The 17,425-nt window shown below is 53.7% G+C and overlaps 1 protein-coding gene across 15 annotated transcripts in view; it reads right to left on the bottom strand.

The window, feature by feature from the left end:
• Positions 1-2,011: 2,011 nt before the first annotated feature.
• SUFU (SUFU negative regulator of hedgehog signaling) overlaps positions 2,012-17,425 on the bottom strand; it is an 87,338-nt gene continuing 71,924 nt past the window's right edge. For 3 of the 15 annotated variants that reach the window (XM_036336139.1, XM_036336140.1, XM_036336145.1), the window contains 3 exons: positions 15,809-15,947; positions 6,160-6,228; positions 2,012-2,335 (listed from right to left, as the gene is read on the bottom strand). In XM_036336139.1, the coding sequence (XP_036192032.1) occupies positions 2,150-2,335; positions 6,160-6,228; positions 15,809-15,947 (394 nt within the window). In that variant the 3' untranslated portion in view covers positions 2,012-2,149. Of the gene's footprint in view, positions 3,743-5,469; positions 5,567-5,586; positions 5,976-6,159; positions 6,229-10,172; positions 10,232-11,143; positions 11,801-15,808; positions 15,948-17,425 lie in introns of those variants that run through there. The other 12 variants (XM_036336144.1, XM_036336147.1, XM_036336148.1 and 9 more) reach the window with 10 other exon arrangements.

Raw genomic sequence — 17,425 nt, forward strand, 5'->3', positions numbered from 1 at the left:
CCACCCATTCATCTCCCCAGACTGTGTTCCATGCCCCTACCCTCTTGACCTGAGAGGAATTCAAAACCAGTAAAAGAGAGACTGTCCCTGCAGAGTCATTTCTGCGTGACTGAGGAGTCACCAGCTGCATGACAGTGTTCCTTGCCACCCCTGCCCCCACGCACACTCTCAGCAACAGTTTTCAGGACCTTTCCCCACCCCAGCTTCTTCTTTTCTTTTTATTGAGAGTACGTTTATTAAAGCTGGGGACAGTGAAACAGGAAGGACTTAAGACAGAAGAAGCAACAGGACAGACCTAGGCGGGGCTGCTTTGGCTCACTGAGAAGTCAGAGAAAAGGCGGCCTGGGAGGCAAGTTCAGGGGTCAGCCCAGGACCAGCTGCCACTGCCCACTGCACCCCTGGTTGCAAGTCTTGTGGGGTCCCTTAGAGTTTAGGCGATTTGTGCCTAAGAGGGAAGAAGGGGGGGACGGGGGGGGGGGGGCGGCGGGAAAGGTGTGCAAGTGATCCCAGCTTCTAAAAGGCCAAGTCCAATCCACCCCCTCTGCCAGGGCCCTGGGCTCCCCGTTCCCCTATTGCAGGCAGCCAGAAAGGAGCACAAGACCCAGCACTTCTGTAAATATGTTTAATGCACTTAGATTACACAGAGGAAGAGGGGCAAGAAGGAAACGACATCTAAGTGAGGCAGCCAACGTTCTTACAAAAGTTCCTGGCTGGCTGCAGCCTGTAGGAACTGAGTCGCCAATGACATTAGAAACTAATGGAAATGTTTACAAAAGCCTGCTCGTCGCAGCATTCAGGTCCTTGTACAAAAGGAGGGCTCTCTCCACAGGGCTCCTCACTTATTACAGGGACACAGGGCCCTCACCTGGCACGGAGGCCCCGGAAGCCAGAGGGGAAACACAACTGAATAAAAAAATAGTCAAGGGATTTCTTTACTGGTCTGCCCCATAGGGGCACCAACTTTTAGATTTTTTCCCTGCTCCTCAACTCAATCTCAAAACCCAGTCCCAAGACCCTGTGTTTATTTTTAAAACGTTCTAGCCCTTTTAGACTCTCCCCAAGGCTTCCCAGTCCCAGCGCTGGAGCCTGGCCTATGGAACAGGAAGAGAAGGACAGGAAAGTGCCAGCTCCCTGGCCACATCTGAGACCTTGCATGAGCCTCTCCACCCGCTCCGAGTGGCAGCTGGGTCTGTGGTCCTCTTGCCGCCCATACTGGACCTGAGGAGCCACAGAAGTCTGCCTTGTGTAGCAGGCAAACAGCACGGGGGTGCCCCTTCCTAGCACCAGGGACTGGGAGGGTGGGGTAGGACCAGGCAAACCTCAGGGAAGCTTGTGGAAGAGGCAGATGGAGGGAAGCTTCTTACCTCCCCCTCACTATGAGGTCAGGGCTCTGAAGGGGTTGCAGGGAGGGAAAGAAGGGATACATTTAGTGAGCACCCACCACGGTTCAGGTGCTGTGCTAAGCACAGTATGTGGTCAGCCTTGCTTGTCTCACCAGCCAGCTCAATGGCAAACCCCTGGGAAGGCACTGCCACACAAGGGAAAGGAGGTGTGGTCAGAGACAGCGGGTGCCCTGCCACTGCCCCAGAGCCACTGCCCTGTAGGAAAAGGAAATGGAGGCCTGGCCCCAGCATGACCTTGGAGGTTCCCAACATGGGCAGGCAGGGGCCATAGGCTTCATGGGCTCATCGTCTCAGAGCTCACCTACCGCCTCCCATACTGATGACAAAGCTTATAAAATAGTCCCCTCCCCATCGCCAAACCAGGCAGGTGGAGGCAGGGTTCCATAAAGAGAACTGGTGGAGAGCAGGTCAGGTGGCAAGGAAAGGAGGAAAGGTGATGGCACCTCTTTGGCCACGAGACATCGGAAGACAAGAGCTTCAAAGGCAGGGATGCTGTGGCAGACGGAGACCAGGAAACGTCCTTTTGAAAAGTTCTGAGAAGGCACAGCTGCTCCCAACGTCAGGTCCAGAGGGTTGCACCTTGGCTGCTGGGAGCCTGGAGTCCATCTCTCCCATACTCCAGGCTGATCTGCCTTGAAGCTCTGAGTTTGATGGAATTAACCAGGTAGCCCTAAGGGTGTGTGCAGAGAAGGGGCCAGGCTCCTTGGAAGTCCAACTGCTGCTCCCTGGAGAGACGGTCACTGCCTTCATGGCTCCTGGAGGCAGCTTTGTCGGGATCTCTCATCAGAGGGGTCCTGTACCCGTGGGCCTCCTGTGGCCTCCTGGTGTGTATGGTGGTGTGGACGGGGCAGAGCATAGTCCTGTGTGATCCCTGACGGACAAAATGGCTTTGCTTTGGACAGGCCTGAAGAGTGATCTTGAAATAGCAGTCCCTAGAGTTGGGGGTAAAAGGGCATGAACGGGGCTTGTTGATTTCAGGACAGAAGTGGGAGATCATCCAAGAGGGACCCCAAAACCACAGGCCAGAAATAGGTTGGCTTCTGGGAGGAAGGCCATGAGAACTTCAGTATTGGGGCAAGGGATTAAGGACCCAGAGAGGCCCAGAGGCAGGACAGGAATGGGGAAGGAAAGATGAGAAATGACTGGATGCAGGGAGGATAGAAGAGTGGTAGAATGCAGTGTTTGCAAAATCAAAGTGAAAGCCGTTGAGAGGGTTACTTTTTCCATTTTTAATAAGCCAGAGTCCTGCAGCCTGGAGGCTGGGAGGCCCAGGGGATGAGGAAATGGGACAGGAGTGGTCAAAGAGCTGGAGACCCAGGCCCTGAGTGGCAGGTGGGGATGATCTGTGAGGTGCTGGGCCTCACCCTCTCCCAGGCAAGCCTGGGAGACGAGGCTGAGGCTACCAAGTCTCTGAGACCCTGACGGTCCTTTAACTTTGTGGGGTCCAGTCCACTGGGAAGCAGCAGCACCCCTTCTTGGCCCAGCTTAACTGGACTCAAGGCTTCATGGGGGAATCTCAGCTCTCCCCTGCCACAGGCTCCACCTGGCTCCACCAGACCCACCTGGGAAGAAAAGCCTCTCTGAAGCTGGCTGCTCTGGGCCCTGGGCAGGCAGGTGTACACCATACCTTCTCTGGTGGCGGCTCAGAGGGAGTTAGCCCCAAGCCCTTGTCTGAGAGAATGCAAAAGTTCATCTGGCAATAAAGTTCTGTTTAAAAAACATTATATACACAGCTTCTGGACATCTCTGAAGAGCAATAAAATACCATCGGTTTCTACAAAATAAAATAGAGGAAGAAAACCAAACACAATCAGAGGAATTGTTCGGTGGCAGGAGGAGCTTGACTACCAAAGGCTCCCAGATTGAGCTGGGCAGTGAACCCCGAGGGCCACTCCACCTCCTTCCTGCTGGGTGCTCGGCAGGGGGTAGGTGAGAGGAGGCCTGAGACCGAGGAGCACATTAAAGGTCCAGAGTCACTTCTCAAACCAGAACTTGAGGCGGCAGCAGGAAAGGAAGGTTTGCATTTGCCCACTCAGTGCCCAGTGGGATCAGGGCCTGGTCGTGTGGGCTTGGCACTGCAGGCGAGGTGGAGATCAGCTGCCCAGGCCTAGCATCCTGCCGGGCTGCAGGTGCTCGGTCATCCTCACACTTGTCCTTTTACTGGTGGGACTCTCCCTCACACCGTTGTTACACCGGAGTCACTGGGAGCAGCTGGGCTCTCCTCTGGCCCCTGCAGGGCCCAGCCCAGGCTAGTGCAGTGGGCTATCGAACACCACATCAGGCAGGATGGAGACTTTCAGCTTCTTTTCAGGCCAGCTGTACTCTTTGGGGAGTTTGAACTGTGGAGGGAGCAAGAACAGAGCCAGAGTGCACACGTTAGCAGAATCCACTGCCTCCCCCCAGGTTGCCTAGAGTGGCTGGGACTCTCATCCAGGCCTGTCCCTGGTGCTGGGACAAGACAGGCCACTAGTTGCCTGGTTTCAATCTCAAATGCTAGCTAGACCCAGGTGGGTGGCTGAAGTCAAGCTGCTGGAGTTCGTGACCCCTTCCTCCTCTACCCTGGCCGGGCCAATAATTAACCCCAGGTTGGAGGAGGCATGTTTTCTAACTCTTTCTTGACTGTGCTGACCTCCCTCCAGATCACTTCCTTGGTTCTGCCTCTGGCCACAAGCATGTAAGGAATCTATTCCCTGAGGCCCTGGGGCTGGAGAATGGGGGGGCAGGGGGAGGGTACAGATACTACAGGGAAATGGCTTGAGGTCTAAAGCTGCAAACCTATCCCTGCCATGGCTTCTCTTTTGAGGCTGCTGCAGAAGGACACTGAAACCTGCCCTCTGTAGCTTTGGCCAAAGGGACCAAGGGAAGGAGGCCCTGACTTGGCCTCAGAGGGAGCAGAGGCGCAGAATGGCTGGAGGTGGTTTCTTGGGTCTGGTCATCCTCGAGAAGAGGAAACCCTCCACCCTGCACCCCCTTGCTCATCCTCATCTGCTTCCCAAGGTTACCAGCCTGAGAGTGGTCCCAGTGGTGGCCAAGGGGAGTCCAAGGCCTTCCTGACCCACCCGGAATCACTGATTTGCTTACAGTTTTGTTTCTAGAGCTTCTGGTGGGGGTAGAGGAAAGAGACGGATACATCTTATTCCCTCTATATTCTAGGCCCCTGAATGTGATCTGGCACACAGCTAGTGCTCAACAGATGTGCACTGACTGGGGAATAGGGTCCACCGTTCATGACGCTCACTGTCCTGGGCTAGGCAAGAGGTCAGGCCAGGCTGGACAGGAGGAAGAGCAGGCCCTCAGCCTTCCAGCTGGGGCTGGAAGTGAACGGGCCTGATATTTCCTGGCTTGCTCCTGTACCTCCCTCTGATGGGGGACTGTCCAAGCCAGGACTAAATGGAGAGTGGGACAAGGGATGGGGACAGCCTCCGGACAGGAAAGAAAGAAAAAAAAGTCATTTTTAGTGACCTACTTTCCTAAGCTTCCCTGGCTCCTGTCCCTCCTGCCTGGACTGCCCCCCTCCCACCCCCTCAACATCCAAGCTCGGAGCAGCAGCTGGCACTGCGCCACCCAGTGCTACACGGCCTCTCCGGAAGCGCTTCTGGGCAGCTGGCTCTGTCTGTCTGAATGGGAGCTGGGCCTCAGGGGCCAGTGGCTGGTGGGGGCTGATTGGCTGGCACAGACTGGGTGCTTGGTGACTTTGAATGTATAAATGAGTTAATTTATCAAGCTGTATCCCAGAGGAGAGAGAAGACACTGTCCTATTAGGGGTGACCTCAGGCTCAGAAGTTCCTGTCCACCTGGAGCCCGGACAGGACAGGCCCGCCCTGTGCACTCATCCTGCACCCGTGATGTTGGCGCCGCCTGTCCTATGTAGCCCAGGAGCCTGGCAGCTGGGAGCTCCTGGCTGAAAGCTAGCTCCTGCCTGGCCTCTCTTGGGCTTGAAAGCTTGGACCCTGGGAAGTGAAGGAGCTCTCCCCCAAACACACTTCCCGGCAGAAAGGGCCAGGGGAGGGCCTGTCTCGGCCACAGGCAGGGGAGGCCGAGGCCAGCTTGCTAATGTTCTACTAACCTATCGGGCACCAAGGCCAGGAAGGCTGATCCCACTGGGGTGCTGCTGAGGAGGAGGCCAGGGGAGGCGAAGGGACTTTCCAGGATGAGGTAAGTCCCTGCAAATGAGGATGCCGGGAACAAGGAAGAAAAACAAAGGGCATTATGGGCTCCAGTCCTGTACCCCCGAGGAGTAGCCAAGGAAAGCACAAGTGCCCACCTGGCCTGCCAGCTCCTCAGGCTCTGGGCTAGGGTTAGAAGAGGCAGACCAAGAGGGGAGAGCCTCTGGCTGGGGGAGGGAGTCAGGAGAGTGGCTCCTGGGTGGCCTGAGGCGAGAGCAGGAGTCCCTTGCTGCCCACCAGAACTCCCCCGTGGAATGTTCTCTGGCAGAGACATGAGCTTTCTGTTCAGAAGCTGCCAGGAAACAGCAGGGCTGGGGAGCTCTTGCACTAGCCTGAAGGCCCTGGCTGCCCTTCAATGAGGATCTCAGGCGCAGGCGATTCAGTTTGCCGGGTGTCCTTACGAGGGCTGGGGTGGTGGGAAGACAGAGAGAATAAAGCTGTTTAACATCTCGAGTCTCTCTTCCAGCCTATCTGGACACCTGAGAGAGAGCGAGGAGGAGGGAAGGATGGAGGGAGAGAGAAAGAGAGAGACAGACATGCATGCCCGCTCCTGGAGACCTAAGCCCTCTGTCAGAATCAAACAGGCTTACTTCCTCTGGAGAAGTCAAATCTTCTAAGTCCTCCAACATTTTCTCTACAAACTCTTCCGTCAATAGAATCTGGAAAGAAAGCACAAGACTTTTATGTTTTCAATAGATGGTCTTTTTGTCAAATGTCAAGCTATGGACCTTCTCCTGGCCATGGAGATCTGTTCTAGGGACAGAGGGAAGTGCTTGAGGCCTATCCTGACTGCCTCCCCCACCAACCCCGCACACCTGCCTGCAGTATCAGAGGACCTAGGGTAGAGAAGGAAGGGCATCAGAGGACAATAGGGAAGAAGGTGGGCACATCTGGAGGGGCAGCGGTGCTGGCCCCAGAAGGGAGATGGAAATGGGTGGGAAAATGCCGGTTTGGGCAGCTGGGGCCTCCTGCAGGTCTCAGTGCGGCAGAGGGGGAACAAAGCCGAGGGGCAGAGAAGAGCGACTGCCAACATCCCTGCCCAAGCAGGTCACATGTTCCCCTCGCCCTCACTTGGTAGGACAAAAGGAATCTGTTTGGGTTTGGAATACAAGCCGGTCTGGAATCTGGAAATGCCCCGGAAGGTACATCCAAGAATGTGCTGGAGAATTTGGAGGCTGTGCACCAATCTCTTGTTTTACAAATGGGCAAAGGGACTCTCAACTCCCACTTCCACCTGTGGTATCCACATTCTCTCAGGCCGGAAGCTCCCAAACTCCCGTCCTGCGGCCCATTGAGCCCGAGTTCTTCAAAACTTCCTTTGAGGAACCTCTTTTCCAGTTCGCCTCCCAGCTGCCCCACTATGCTGCTCCCGTCTGCTGCCTTGTCACGTTATACACTGATGTCTAGGACTGCCTGGCCCCACTATTCAGCTGGCACAACCACCACCCTCACTCTCTGAAGAAGTTTCACACCCATGGGGATGTCCAAGGACACTCGGCCTTCCTCAGGCGCTGGGCCATTTTCCCAGCTGGCTCTAGAGCCAGGCCAGCTCACCCCAGGCCTGCACCACCAGGACCAGCCTGAGGATCCTTCCTCTTCCCAAGCCCCTTCTCCACCCGTCTCCTCCCTGTGCTGGTGCGTGGGGCCTCCTGCACCGGACACTTCTACACACCAGGCTGTGGCTCTCCCTGCTGCCACTTTTAATGACCTGGTGTGGCCAGAGGAAGAAAAACAATGGGCAAAGACCAAGGTGAAGGGCTCCTCTGAGGGAAAACCCTCTATGAGAAGGATGGGGATCAAGAAGCTGAGAAAATACCATCAGGTTTCCCCTGGGAATTGTACACTCTGATAAGAGCAGAAATCCCAACACTTAGAATATAGTCAGCTTGGGATATGAAGTGAAATGGCAGAAAAAGCAGCAGGGACCTTACAGGATAGAGGACTCCGAAGGGAGGAGGTTGATGGGGTAGAGATAGGAGCAAGGAATGAGCGAAAACGACCCCGAGTGAATACACCAGCCACCACCCCAGGCATCCTGCTCAATGCTCACAGTCTAATCCCCTCCGTCTCCTTACAGATGAGGAACCTGAGGCACAGATAGGTTATGTAATCTGCCCAACACCACACAGCTTGTGAGTGGCTGAGACAAGACCATATCGCAGTCATCCCTGGACTTTGAAGTGAGTTAGTGCCTGAAGTACTGCTTCATTTCAAATCCTGAACTCTTACCCACACGATGTTTATGCATGTGCTCATTCTTCCACTCATCTGCCCAACAATCTACATGATTCCACAGCATTCCCTGGGCGCCTCTGCTAGGCCCAGCCCTGGGTGGAGCCCCAGGGACATAGGAATGAAGACAGTTCATTCCCCACCTGGACATCCCCCACCCTTGTTGACAGGGAGCCAAAGGACGTCTCCATTTCAGGCCGTAAGCCCACAGTCAGGAACAAAACAGCTCCGACCACTGGCCCACGTCTCCTCACTAAAGTTTCTGTTTGAGGAGCTCGGGCCTCAAGTGAGGACAGAGACAAGGTTCAGACAGGCAAAGGGAAACGCCCAGCCGAGGGCTGAGGTGCCCCTCCCGCCCCGTTCTTCCTCCCAGTTCCGCACAGTGGGACTGGCTGACTTCCTCTCAGGGACTACAGTGACCAGTTCCCAATCCCACGGATCCTCCCACAGGGGTTTTGCTCCTTGCTCCTCCTCCTATTATACCAGGGCCTCTCCCCTTCCCCCCCCCCCCCCCCCCCCGCCAAGTCCAGGGTTTCTCTACCAGTTATCACCAGTCTGCCTGAGTAGTACAAAAGTCACATTCATATTTTTGGCATTTCCGGGACTTGTTGCCATCTCTTCAAATGCTAGTACAAACATAAGCATACCTAAAACCCAGTTATATTACAATGGCTCCAGTCTGGGGCAGGCTGGCTGATTTCTAGCCCACAAATAACTTGGAGGGAGAGACTTTTCTGCCAGAGGTAAATAGGTCTGGGGCTGAGAGGAGGTGGGGGAGGGCTCACAGGGACTGTGGCCACCCAGTGAGACTCCAAAGAGCTGTTTTACAATAATGAAAAAGATGACGCCACCAACGCTGAGTTCAGTCCTAAGCCGGTTCCTCTGACAAAGGCCTGGAATTGGTGGTGGGGAGGGTGGGTTATGGCGGCTTTTAGTAGAACAACTACCAAGGGTGTAGGGTACCATCTGTCTGTGGACTCATTCTGTACTCTGCTGGGAGAGGGGATGGCAGGACCAAAAAAGGGGACCAACCCTAATTGCTGGTTAATTTTCACTTTTGATGATTTGCTGGTTCCTGCTGGAAACTTCAAATTATTTTAAAGAAACTAAACGAGGTAAAATTATACATGAGATCTGCATGATATTAAGGGTGACATTCCCCGCAAAGGAACACGACAGACTGTCATAGCTCCAGGCACCTAATTTAATTTCCTTTGGGAGTTAAACCTTAGACGCTTGAATTCAACAAAGACCCCGTTCTTTGTATATTTCAGACCTGGAGCTGAGAATGTTAACAGATCTTATCAACAGGACACTGGAGATAGACAGCTATGATGGAGCACTCTCACTGGTAACAGACTCCCCGTTGTGATACAACTGTGGGAAAAGCCTGTGCAATTCTGGGGCTTGGGCTTCTTGAAGCTCATTGGGTCCCCATGGAGTTGCCTGGCTCTGCCACAAATAATAACAGGAACGGTGATGACAATGACAGTGGCAATGACAACACCACCAATAGCAGGAGCAGCGCCTCCTCTGTGTGCCAGGCACTGGGCTTAGTGCTTGACCTGTATTGTTTCATTGAATCTTTATGGCAGTCCTGCAAAGGAGGAAACTATCATCTCCATTTTGTAGACAACCAGGTCAAGAGTCTCCTGGACTTTAAAGGAACAGTGGCCTGCTCTGGCTAGTGCTGCCCGGTGGTTACAGCATCAGCCAGCATACCAAAGAGCGGCAGGCTCAATACCCAGTCAAGGGCATGTACTTGGGTTGCAAATTTGATCCTGGCCTGGTCGGGACACATGCGGGAAGCAACCAATCGATGTGTCTCTCTCACATTGATATTTCTCCCTCTCTCTCTCTCTCTCTCTCTCTCTCTCTCTCTCTCTCTCTCTCTCTCTCCTTCCCCTTCTACTATCTGTTAAAAAAAAAAAAAACATGGGTGAGGATTAACATAAAAGAAGAGCAATCTGGTCCTAGCCGGTAGATCAGGTGGTTAGAGCATCGTCCTGATACGCCAAGGTTGTGAGTTTGGTACAAGAAGCAACCAATGAATGCATAAATAAGTGGGATAACAGATTGATGTCTCTCTCTCTCTCACTTCCTCTCTCTCTAAAATCAATTAAAAAAGGGGGGGGCGGGCGGTAATCTGACCTTATGGTAGTAGAGGCTCTTTCTCTATCTGGGGAAGGTAGCCCGATTCTAGAAACCTTATATAATCAATGCCAACACCGCTCTCTCCTCTGATTGGGGAGATGTAGATGACTTTGACCAATGGCCTGGAAAATCAACAATCCCAATCCCAACTAGCTACGTAACACCTGGCGAGTTGCTCAGCTCAAAAGGGCTGTTACCCTGAGGGGCATAGACATACCTGCTCAAAAACCAGGTTGGACATGTCCAGCTGGGGTGGCTCGGTGGTTGAGTGTCGACCTATGAACCAAGAGGTCACTGGTTTGATTTCTGGTCAGGGCACATGCCTGGGTTGAGGGCTTGATCCCTGGTGGGGGGCCTGCAGGATGCAACCAATCCATGTTCCTAGCTCTCTATACCTCTCCCTCTTTGTAAAAATCAATAAAAACATTTTAAAAAACCAACAGCCTAGGATGCCCAATTGGAAAGGAAGGCAAACTCATGCCCAAAGATGGTTTCCAAGTGGGACAGCAGGGAAAGTGTCCAGGCTAGCTGGAGAATGCATACGTAAGGCAACAGTTGCTCTGGTCCAGAAAACAGCAGTATAAGTCATGATGATGATGATGAGGATGAGGATGAAATTGTAATAGCACTCACTGATGTCTGCACTCACGAAATGCTGGGCATAAAATGTTTGTGTTTGTGCACAAACAGCCCTCGGAGGGAAGAGACACTCTACTGAGAGGGGAAAGCCCCCCAACCAACCTCCCTTGGGAAGTTTTTGAAAATATGAAGACTAGGCCCCATCCAGACCTCCGGAATCAGAATATCCTGGGCAAGGCCAAGGCATGTGCGTTTTATTATTATTATTATTATTTTTAAATTTTATTAATTTTTTACAGAGAGGAAGGGAGAGAGACAGAGAGTCAGAAACATCAATGAGAGAGAAACATCGATCAGCCGCCTCCTGCACATCCCCCACCGGGGATGTGCCCGCAACCCAGGTACATGCCCTTGACCGGAATCGAACGTGGGACCTTTCAGTCCGCAGGCCGACGCTCTATCCACTGAGCCAAACCGGCTTCGGCTATTATTATTATTTTTAAATATATTTTATTAATTTTTTACAGAGGAAGGGAGAGGGATAGAGTTAGAAACATCAATCAGCTGCCTCCTACACACCTCCTACCGGGGATGTGCCTGCAACCAAGGTACATGCCCTTGACCGGAATCAAACCTGGGACCTTTCAGTCCGCAGGCCAACACTCTATCCACTGAGCCAAACCGGTTAGGGCGGCATGTGGGTTTTAATAGGTGCTCCAGGAAATCATGGCGGGGGAGTGCCAGAAATACTAAGTTCACAGGGGGACAGAGTTTGGACACAGGCTTAACCAATAGGGTGAGTTGGTGGCTGCAGCTCCTTGCCCTCATCACACCCCACCTTTGATCAGGGAGGGGGCTTGGAATCTAGGCCAACAACTTCGTCTAAGTTACTCACACCAGGTACTTTGGGACAGCCTGGCTGGTCGGTGATGAGGGAGGATTGTGAACAGATGAGGGAGGATTGTGAACAGCTGCCCAATTTCCCAGGCCCCAGCAAGTTCCAAAAGAAACTCAAAAAGTGATTGTTTGTCAGTGCCTGCCCTGGGCAGGTCTGGCTATGCTACAGGCAGAAGCCCAGATGCTGCAGATCGGATTCAAATGTCTGTGGTCAATGATATTTCTGAGTCTGCAAATAGTGCTGACAATGCCCACTCCTTCCCGTTGGTATGACAATCCACACTCTGTCCGGGGCCTTGTCTGCATTTCGTAGACACGTTGTTCTTGCTTTCCAACAAGTTTGGATTTCTTCTTCTCTCTCTTCCTTCTCTGAGGGAAGGAAACGTGTTGTTTACAGGGCAGGGCCTGCCAAGGAGCTGCTCTGGCACCCATGATGGCAGTGGAGGAGGCAGGGATGAGGAAGCGGTCCAGTCTGTGTCCCCCTCACTCCAACATACAGACACAAGCCAGAAAACAGCCTAGAGACTCCAGGCTCAGGGGCAGCGTGTGTGGCAGGTAGGGCTGCTGCAGTGGTGGCAGCACGGCAGGCCTCACTCATTTCCTATTCTCAGTGGGTGGCGAGAAGCTGGCTCTGGTGGAGAGGAGGAGGCTCAGACTCCTCCTGCTCTGGCTATTGGTTGGCTGGTGAGGGCACCGTGGGCCATCACATCACCTCCTGAAAGGGAGGGTGGTATACTTCCCCAGCACAGTGCCAGGATCTAAACCCTAATGGGTGTACCCTAGACAATGAGGTCACCATGACAGCCGGAGCAAAGGCTTCCGGGAGAACAGTTGTGGCCAGGTTCCCCAGTGGAAGGAGAGACCGTAGAGCCACTGAAGAGGAGCTGCCCAGGGCCTGGGCCAGGGATTACCACGTCTTTCACACACATCCAAGTGGGTGGGTGGGGCGGGGAGAGGGCAGGGCTTTTCCTGAGGACAGTGATGAGTCAGAGGAGGAGAGCCCAGCAGTGAGTCCCTAAACCTGGCCTGTAGGGTGGAGCCACTCAGAACAGCTGCAGGGTGTCTTCTCCCAAGCCTGGGACCTCCCATCAGGGCTGGGAGAGAATGGCTGGGAATGGGAGCACCACCTGGGTGAGCTGTCAGACACCACACAGCTGAGAAAGCATTGCAGGGCTTAAAAAAATATTCTCATATTTGGTGATGTGACCCCTACCTAACCTCTGGGGCCGACTTCCTCCCCTTCAGATCAGTCCTGGCTGGGGACGGATGAATGACCTAGTTCTGGGCTGGGCTCCCACTCACAGCACTAACAGCATGGTGATGATAGACTCAAGGGAGAGGGCTTGTTCAAGCCACCGAGACCAAGAATGCTGGGGGAAGGCAGGCAGGAGAGAATGCTGGCAGGCCTCCCCCAGGGTCTGAAGACCTGCCTGCACAGCTCCAGAGTTAGCTGATAGGCTCTACCATCTCGATGAGGGTGAAAACAGCAGATGGTAGGCCAGAGGGAGTCAAGGTGTCCACCTCTGGAAATTGAGAAGCCCAGGAACTGGAGCAGGATTCTGCCTCTCCAGCTCCTCCAGGAAGCAGGGCGTGTCCACTGTGCTCACCCTGGGGTCGCCGATGACCCTGCCTTTCTGTGTTGCTGGGGCCTGACTTTCCTGGGGCTGGAGAGACAGGGAGAAAAGCAGCATGGAGAACAGGTGCAGGCCCAGATTCCCTCACTTTCTGCCTTTTTCTCTCATCCTCTCCTTTGTCACTCTCCTCCCATGTGGGGTGTCTTTGCCATGCCTTTCCCCCAAGAGATAACAGGCCTGGGCTGGTAGCCAGAACAAGGTGCCAAGGCTGGAAATGAAGGCTTCCAAGACTGTTGAAGGCTGATGCAAGAAGTCATCCAGCCCCTCCCAATTCAGCTGGGACCAACAGGAAGGTTCAAGTAGCAGCCAAGAACATAAAAGTCTGGGTCTCTTGCCCTTGCTGGTGACAAGCCTAATCCCAGGCCTCTAGGAGGTCCTGCAGATTCCCAGGGAGACAGCCAGCCTCAGAAGGAGACCTTCAGGCCCACAAGTAATTACAGGCCCAGGTTCCCACAAGCTAGGGAGCTGCCTGTGACCACAGTGGCAAGACCCTAAAGGAAGCAGGCTGGCAGTTAGATGCAGAAAATGCTGACTGCTGGGATGGGGAGGAGGGCTGCTGTGGGTGTTGGTACTATGGCTGAGGACCGGCTGGGGGCAGGGCAGAAGGTTTCCCAGGACTTTCTGGAAAGGGCCTGAGAAACCCCTTGGTAAGTGAGGGTGCGTGCCTGGGGAGTGAGGCCCTAGCCAGCTTTCCTGGGAGCTCCCCTGTGAGTTGGCCCCTGTGGTGGACCACACTAATGAGCCCCTAACACAGGCCTTTGATTAAGCAGCTCCCAGCACAGCAACTTTATTGAAACATGCTGAAGCCAGCGGCTGGTTCCCACTGCGCCCGGTTCCCCAGGCAACAGTGAATGGGAGGGGACCATGTGCATGGGAGTAGCAGAGCCCTAGTGCTCATGCTCACTGAGGGGCTGCAGGCGAGATGAGGGGAGCGGAGGTGGACTGGAATGCCAGAGCTGAGGATAGGAGGCTTGGGAACTAGGGTTGGGTCCAGAACTTTAGGGGAACTGATGGGCAGCATGGCATCTGCTGAGTCTGTGGGAGCTCAAGGTCCCCACGCTTGTGAGAATTGGAGATGCTGACCACCCCCTCCTCAGGGTAAGAAGATGTTCTTAGGGGAAGGTGGGACTCCAAAAACAGGTTCAGAATTGAGGATATAAAATGTAACGGGGTGGGGGATTTCTTGTTGAGTTTTGGGATACCCCAGTCTCTACTTTCCCAAGAAATCGTGCTTGAACCTTCAATATACGCTAATGTTATCTGAGGACATTGCTGCTGAGACCTGTCAGCACTCGGTCATCTACTGGGAATGATGTCCTGTGAACTCTCAGGGGTTGGGGCCTCCTGCATGGTCCCCACCTTTCCCCTCTTTACTGGCTCTGCCCAGGCAAGAGGCCTGCTCCTACCTGCTGTCCGCAGAGGCAGCCTGGGGGCCTGGGACACCACTGGGGGTGAGGTGTAGAGGCCCTTTCCACATGTACTAAGCTAATTTCAAATGTTACACTTCAGAGCTTTTGCTACAGTAACTATCAACACCACATGGACAGAAATTTAATGTTACCAAGAGGGACTTTTAAAATGTATTTATAACTTTATGGTTCAAAGTAATTTTGTTATGAAACAATGTAATAACAACAGTGGAAAAAGGCAAGATAATTTATGGAGCACAATATCCCTAAAGCACCAGCCTCCATTTCTACCTTGGCTGAGTCTGGGGAGTGTGGTTGGTGTCCCTTGTTTGCTGTTTGTTTTAATTAAGGGTTAGTATTTTTGGGGGAGGGGGAAAGAGTGCTGGCCTAAAGGAGGAGAAATTGAGCTGCAAGGCAACACACACATGCAGACAAAAGCATGCCCACACTAACAGTGTGTATGTTTCACAGATCACCCGTCCCCCAGACCGTGTTAAATCCACAAACCCCACACAACTCTCTTCTCCTCTCCTGTAATCTCCCACCTTCACCCACAAACAAGGCAGGTCACTTTTTGATTAGGGTCAGAGTCCCTTTCTTGATACTCCTGAGAGAGGTAAGGTAGAGTGTCCCTCCTCCCGCATGCCCAACAAACGAACAACAGACAAGGATGTTGTTCCTCTACTTTACCTGGACCAGGCCAAGTACCTATGAGGCCTGAAACAAGGTGGGGTCTGGAAGGAGGCCTATAGCTGTCAGCCCCAGCATCCCGTTTGGCAGTGGCTCTGAAGCTGTGCTCCAGCCAGAAGAGCAAAGGAGAAAAAAGTGTTCTGGCCAAGCCAGCAGGTTTCTGTGCAGAGAAGCTGGGTCTCCATCAGGAGGAATGGGAGAGCCATTTGATGAGGGGAGGGAGAGGCTCTGCCTGCCGAGGCCTGCCCATCCCAGCTCCAGGTCCACATGCCCATTTTCTAGGAATTCTGGTGGGATTTCCACAGGCACTCGAGAGTGGCCCTCACACGTCCCCCCATTCTACTTCACCCTTGGTTTCCCCAGGGTGCAGAGCACATCCCTAAAACCTGGATTTCCATGGCAAACAGAACTACCAATGGCCAGGGCCTAGAGAGTTATCACTCATGTCTCAAGTGATAGGGGAGAGGCCAGGAAGTGCTCCTGGAGCTGACGGGATAGGCAGCAGCAACCACACTCCACACGGCTTCTCATAACCAGCCCTCAGGAAGGGAGCCACCAAGAGCTGCCAAGGGAGGAGAGGGAGGAGACGGGAGCTGGAAGAGCTCATGGAAAGGAGGTGGGAAGAAGAAAAAGAGCCTTCTCACTTGTAACCAGGGTCCATGAGCTGCGTAAGGGTGCTCCTCAGTGGCAAAGGCACCTTCCACTCCCGTGGAGACGAATGTGATGGCCATGTCACCTGTGATACTTTTATATGTAAAGTGCCGTCCATGCAGGAGCCTGCCCCTGGGGGTGGGAACATGAAGACAGTGAGCAGCAGGCCTGGCCAAGGCTCAGGGACTGGGGCTATGCTCCCTGGGACAGGATGCCTGGCACATGCCCTCCTGACTGCCCACCAGTCCAGCGGGGACTGTAACGAAACATGTTCATTTCAACACCTTCCAAGAGAAGCCTCTCACGATTTCTCTCCTGGCGTTCTTCCAAAGTGCTCAAAGCTAGCAGAGACACTAGATCAGCATTCAAAGGGCCTGAAGGGGAAGTCGAGTCCATCTCCTTCATGTCCTGGTGAGGCCAGAGGGCAGTTAGCAGTGCACCCAGGGTCATGCCCAGAGCTAAGGTGGGGTGGGTGCGTCACGGCCCCTTTGTTTAGAGGATGGGGGTGAAGTAGTTCCTAATTTCCCACTCTTGGATGATGGTGGAGTGTCTTCACAGCACAAGCCCTGTGCCCAGAATCTCCCACCTGCTTGTGCACCTCCCATAAGATTTAAATGACTAGCCACAAGGGGAAAAGCCCATTTTTAATTTAAAAAAAGAAAGAAAGAAAAGCTGAAGCCAAGTAGGGTCACTCCGAGGGAGCACAGGAAGTCACTGTGAATCCCCAGTCTGGAAATACTTGTGGGGGAAGGGCAGGCAAGAGCAACCAGTGGGGCAAAGATGCCACTCAGCAAAGGAAGCAGAGCTGCTCTTTGCTTTCTCAGGCTGCCCCAGATTAACCCTTTCATAATCGAAAGGCCCTGAGCCTGGCTCAGAGAGGGAGCTGGGGAGGAAATGCCTAGGGTCCTAGCTGTGGGGAGAGGGGGGGCCCTGCCAGCGCCATTCATCCTGACTACTAGCTATCTTTGCCCTGCTAACCAGGGTGGCTGGCCAAGCCTGTCACCATCCAAGTTCCTTCCCCAGGCTCCAGGGACAGTGTGGAGGGTCCAAACCAGTGCAGATCTGGTTCTAAAGCTCACATCTTTGGCCAACACACTATACAAACGTTTATGTCACAATGACTTGTTCTTCCCTATGAGAGCAGCAGGAGCTTTTGGGGGTCCTTCTTCCCCTGCCCTTTCTTCCTTGTCACTGTTGTCTGAGTTTTGAGTTATTCTTGTAGCCTCTCCTGCAATAAACAGGGTGGAGCCCCTGAGAGCTGTGGAGGAAGCCGGCTGCAACAGATTCAGCCCAGTACAGCATCCCCAAGCAGAGAGCTGAACTCTGGACACAGGGCTGGGTTTCTGGCACTGTGGACAGTAGCAGAAGGGACACAGCTGGGCTTCCTGGCCCCTCGAGGAGTCTGCTGGACTGGCCACTGGGTTTGAAGAACTGAGTGTTTTACATGGGAAAAGCAGCAAGCGGGAGAAAGCAGAGCCCAATCCACCAGAGCCCGGCCCTACTACACCAGTGCGATGGGGACCCTGCCACCCCTAACTCTGGGTTTGGGGGAGGGCAGGGGCATCTGGGATGCCTTATGTCACTGAATCCCCACCTAAGGGAACAGGGCC

The sequence above is a fragment of the Myotis myotis genome, unplaced genomic scaffold, assembly GCF_014108235.1.
Source record: "Myotis myotis isolate mMyoMyo1 unplaced genomic scaffold, mMyoMyo1.p scaffold_m19_p_15, whole genome shotgun sequence".
Classification (NCBI taxonomy): domain Eukaryota; kingdom Metazoa; phylum Chordata; class Mammalia; order Chiroptera; family Vespertilionidae; genus Myotis; species Myotis myotis.